General features: G+C 40.3%; 2 protein-coding genes across 3 annotated transcripts in view; one reads left to right on the forward strand and one right to left on the reverse strand.

The window, feature by feature from the left end:
* Positions 1 to 2729, forward strand: LOC147321013 (uncharacterized). 2 transcript variants are annotated; one of them, XM_086309302.1, is made up of 5 exons: positions 1 to 169; positions 504 to 595; positions 974 to 1168; positions 1257 to 1333; positions 1591 to 2729. In XM_086309302.1, the coding sequence occupies exons 1-5, from the start codon at positions 19 to 21 to the stop codon at positions 2564 to 2566; spliced, it is 1491 nt and encodes a 496-aa protein (XP_086165428.1). In that variant the 5' UTR covers positions 1 to 18; the 3' UTR covers positions 2567 to 2729. The 2 variants fall into 2 exon arrangements, with proteins under 2 accessions (XP_086165428.1, XP_086165429.1); XM_086309303.1 differs by lacking the exon at positions 504 to 595.
* The window catches only part of LOC147321014 (uncharacterized), a 2703-nt gene continuing 351 nt past the window's right edge, over positions 2636 to 4987 (reverse strand). The window contains exons 1-3 of the mRNA XM_086309304.1: positions 4679 to 4987; positions 4226 to 4361; positions 2636 to 3934 (exon numbers count right to left, since the gene is read on the reverse strand). The exon at positions 4679 to 4987 is cut by the window's right edge and continues 351 nt beyond it. Coding sequence (XP_086165430.1) covers positions 3182 to 3934; positions 4226 to 4361; positions 4679 to 4987 — 1198 coding nt within the window. The 3' untranslated portion in view covers positions 2636 to 3181. The remainder of the gene's footprint in view (positions 3935 to 4225; positions 4362 to 4678) is intronic.

Here is a 4987-nt window from a genome sequence, read left to right on the forward strand (position 1 = left end):
TTCCGGTGCGGTTAAACCATGGCGACGTTCTACACTCGCTGCCTACAAGAGCTCCCAAAATTGAACATCACCGATGTTCATCGGATTTGCAGAGTGACGACTACCCCCGCCAGCAAATTAGATAAAGGATTTAAGTTATATGCTGCATCATATATACACAACTACGAAGGTAAGAAAACGTAAATTAACTGACAAAGAAACGCTAGCTAACGTCAAATGCAAACACTACGTTACTCCGCTATGTCCTTCATTTGATGTCAGTTCTCTACATTACATGTTTTCTTAAACGGTGTTTTATGTCGTCCTAAACTATAGTTGAGGTTTTCTTAACTAATGTCACTTTTGTTGTTAGACACTGTTATAATAGCTTTAGGTAGTTGGCTAACTATGGAGGTAGTTAACTACCTAATGCTACTCTTGCTAAGTGTAAAATATATATGTTTAAGACATGCTGAAATGAGTAATACAGAAATAATGCTAATGGTACTTGTATCTTTATTCAGTGTCCAATAAAGACAGGTTGTCAGGGGAGGTCGGTGTGAGAGCCCTGTGCTACAGGTCGATGAGGAAGAGTGAGGCACCACACAGACTAAGTGTAGGCAGGAAGCTGTGTAAAGTTGTTAATCCCCGTTCTGTGGGGTTCAGTTCATTTAAGCATTAGTTAAGTTCATTCCTAAAGGCCCATCAACTTGAATGTTTTCCTTGTCTCCCTGCTTTATCACTCCTAATTTGACTAGTCAGATAGTTAAATCAACGTGTGTTTGGGTGATCAGAAACATTTGACAACAAGTTAATACTGCAAATATACACAATCTAAGTTATTACAGTTATCAAGCATGGTTAAGTTGTTTTAATAGGGAGAGAAGGAAACACTAAGCATTCAGGAGGGTACGTAACCATAACACTGAACTATGTTCCTGTTCGGCTCTTCCATGAAGATGTTACATTTTTAATTTTCGTTCTTTCTTCTTAGATTAAGCTTCTGGATTCATCGCCGGTGATACTGACACATAGCCAGTGCTCCTGTGTGGCAGGCGCTGTTATGTGCAATCACACAGTGGCATTGCTCTTCCAAACAGCACACTACTCACAACTCAGAGTGCCGGTTGTCCCCCCTGTGCATAGCTGCACGGAATCTGAACAGCAATGGCACAAGCCACGGACAGTGGTAATTTAAATGAGGTTAAAGTTTTTGAATTAGTCCATGTTTACATATGAACAGCAACACCATCCATAGTAAATGTGTCTTCTGTTAGGGTGTGAAGCCAGGACCCATCAACTCCATGATCTTCACTAAGCCAGTACCAAATAGGATGGCCCAGACTGGAGTACGGTAATTACATTTGTAAAATTTGGTTTCATGTGTTACAAATGTATGTTGCTATTTTTTTTCATACATACATGTGTCAGAATAGGTATTAATTTACATACAACATTACACTTTCTGAAGACGGCTAACTCAGTCATGTACATATACATCCCAGTCTCTAACTTATGCACCACTGTTTTACACCTTTTAGTTTTTAGTTTAGTTGTTGTTCAGTATAATAACCTTCTCCTTTACATTATTGTCATTGATGTTTTCTTTAGGAGTGGCTTCTACAGAGGCATGGTGGGTCCGTTACCAGATCCCTGCTTGTTCAGAATAACGGAGGCATATGCAAAATTTAATATTGAGGACAGGCCACTTGTGACCACAATGAACATGAGACCTGACAAGCCCCTTGTGGAAAGTGCCTTTGGGCTGGTGCAGGAGGGCAGTGTTCTGTCATATCAGCAGCCGGTTTTGACAACCCGGTACATCACACTACACCGCGATGCACCACCAACACCGCACTTGCCTCTGGAGGGGTATGACATCTTGCCATCAGATTGTGTGTTTGTGTGCTCAGAAGAAGAGCTTCTGCATCTGAAAAGCTTGTCTGTAACTCTGGAAATGGCTCACAAAATAGAGGAAGCTACACGTGAGCAAAGCTCTTCGTCTGAGTGGCATCAGCTCCGCAGGCCCAGAGTGACTGCCTCTAGGTTTCGGGAGGTGTGTCACGTCAGAGGCCAGAGCTCGGCCGAGTCACTAGCAGAGCGTATATTGAAGGGAACAAGGCAGACAGCAGACATGAGGAGAGGAACTGAGATGGAGCCTGCAATAGCAGCAGAGTATAGTAGGCTAATGAATGTTAACTACTCACCCTGTGGTCTGGTCATTCACCCCATTGCCCCCTGGCTTGCTGCATCTCCTGATGGTGTTGTTTTTGACCCCAATGAATACCCCCAGTTTGGCTTCGTCGAATTCAAATGTCCCAATGTACAAAACTTTATTGACTGCAAATATGTGCAGATGGAATGTGGTACCCCTAAACTAAAAAAGAGCCACGCATATTACTGGCAAGTACAAGGACAACTGCTCATCAGTGGGATGCAGTGGTGTGACTTTGTTGTGTGGGCACAAGAGGACTACCTAGTGCAAAGAATATACATGGATACAGATGTGCACAATGCAATCAGAGAAAAGGCAGACTATTTCTTTTTTTACATATATATGCCAAGATACCTTTGTTTGAAAAAATGAACAGTGAAAACAGCAAAAAGAAAAACAGATCCTTCAGGCTGGCTGGAACAAAATAACTGATGTTTTATTTTCAATATATTTCATGAATTCTTTTGTTGTTACATGTTACTTTTATGTGACATCAATAAACTGTTATTTAAGCAATGGCATCAATTTAATTTTTAAAAACACACATTAAAACATTGAATTTGTGCAGAACTTATTTACATGGTAAGTATTTAAAACTCCATGCCTAGCATACTGATATACATTTAGACAATAACACAACTGAACTGTAGAAAATGACAAATGGTATTTTTGATGTTACAAAAGTTCAATGTCACTTATGGTTTTAAAACGATTTAGTGATTTACTTTATAATTTTGATAAATAGTTTTGTTGAATCTGAATAGTAATATAGTAGTATAATTAAACAGTATTATTAACATTAAACATTTGCAATGAATTTGAATTATCAATAACTGAAACTCAACTATCAGCACTCAAGTACCAGTTCTGTAATCAAGTATTGTCAGCTGAGAAGGAAGAAATTCAACTGTAGTGGCCTCAGCTGCAGGTCATTTTCCATAAGTTACTTGTACTGGCACTGGTGTCTTGGGAAAAATCCATCTTGTCTCACTTAACCCATTTTTTAACTAATGCTGTGTTCTGGTAATTTGACAGCATACATGCCACTGCAAACAGTTGGTTGATATTATAAACATGTGACATGGTAATGATGCTATCAAAAAGTTTGTTCTGTTTGATCCTCCTAATGACTCGCTCCACATGTACCCTGAGTCTGGCTATGGCCTGCGTCTCCTTAACCTGGTATGCTGGCATCTGCTTCTGCTTAGATAGAAAAGGTGGGCAGTACACTTTGCATTTACAACAATCGGTGATTAGGAAGCCCTTATCTACCATCACTGCCATGTCTTCAGTCAACTTCTCAGCAATGCCTGATTGTTTGAATAGTTCCTTGTCACTAACCGAACCAGCATACAGATTAGAGATGAATGTCACTGGACCATGTGGAGCTATGCCAACCAGGGCTTTCATCGTACAGTGGGATTTGTACGAAGAGTACATTTCACTTTGGAGAAGTGGTGAGGATGGTGTCTGACACCTCAGCTCTGTACAGTCAAGGATCATCTGGGTGTCTGAGAAATCTTTGAATTCCTCAGGGAGGTAAGCTTGCACTTCTTCACGTGTAAGCCAGATGCACTGAGACCCCAGTGCAGTGGCAAGAAAATTTGTCCATGTTGCAATAATGCGGCTCACTGTGGACTGGTGTATGTTAAATCGGTGTGCCAGGTCCCTCTCCTTCAAACCAACTGACAGGAAAACCAGGAAAAGAAAAAACTCGTCAATTGGCTGTAGCAGCTGCCTCTGGAAGGTGAAAACAAAAGGGAAAATGTTACTCCTTAAGCTATGAACTAGTAAAATTATTCTTTTCTTGGCTAAATGTTTTGTAATGGTTAGGCATACCATACTGTACCATGGGGTAAACAATGAGGTGCTGTAGTGCACAGGTGTATGAGGTGTATGTATGTAAAGGATACTGAGTCTAGCATACATACACCTGTGTATGTATGCTACTGTACATAATGTAATGTTATTGTACATAAATACAATAACATTACACCTCTAGTTCTAACTACCAACAAACCCATAACCTACTGTTGATGTGCGTGCAGGTGTCAACACTTCTTCGTTCCGATTGGCAGCTGACTTGGCTCTTGAAACCCGGATCATTTTATAGATGCAAGGCTCAATCAAAACCCAGAATGCCATCAAATGATCATAGCTTGGAAATCTATTCACGAGAGAGACATACATCGTGTCAATCATTAATTAACATTACACACTGACATAAAAATAATGTGATCTGTGACAAATATGCTAATGGCATTGCTGTATAAAATAGTCTGATTAAGAGTATTTGGTGTTGTATTTTACCTGTAGCATTAGGATATCGTTTAAATACTAAAGCATCTACATAAAACATACAATCAGCAGAGAAAAAGTAAATTTCTATTTTGTTTTCATTAAGACTGGAAAAACTTTCGAAATTTAACTGATGGTGACCTTGGTATATTTTAAACAGTTAGCTTGAATAGAACTTAGATGTACCTGGTATAGAATCGGATGTCAGTGTCGGAGCCAGCAAAACGCTGTAACCCAAATTCTCGCTGGACACGTAACTCCTGTATTTCCTTCCTCAGAGTCTCCACGTCTTTGGACAGGTCTTCTGCAGCTGATGCTGATATGTCCAATGCAGACGGCTCAGGGACTGAGCAGTAGTCATGATCTCTTGTAAGACTGTGCTCTTCTTGATCGTCAGGAGGAACTAGTTCAGGGCGTCGCTCCGTTCTCTCCCAAACACTACGCCGCGGTGGTTCAACTTTATAGCCATTCCACTCAAAAAGTGTTGGTACAGCA

The sequence above is a fragment of the Aulonocara sp. 'chitande type north' Nkhata Bay genome, linkage group LG10 (assembly GCF_057382095.1).
Source record: "Aulonocara sp. 'chitande type north' Nkhata Bay isolate Kocher_YH1m ecotype deep benthic linkage group LG10, A_spYH_male_GT1.1, whole genome shotgun sequence".
NCBI lineage: Eukaryota > Metazoa > Chordata > Actinopteri > Cichliformes > Cichlidae > Aulonocara > Aulonocara sp. 'chitande type north' Nkhata Bay.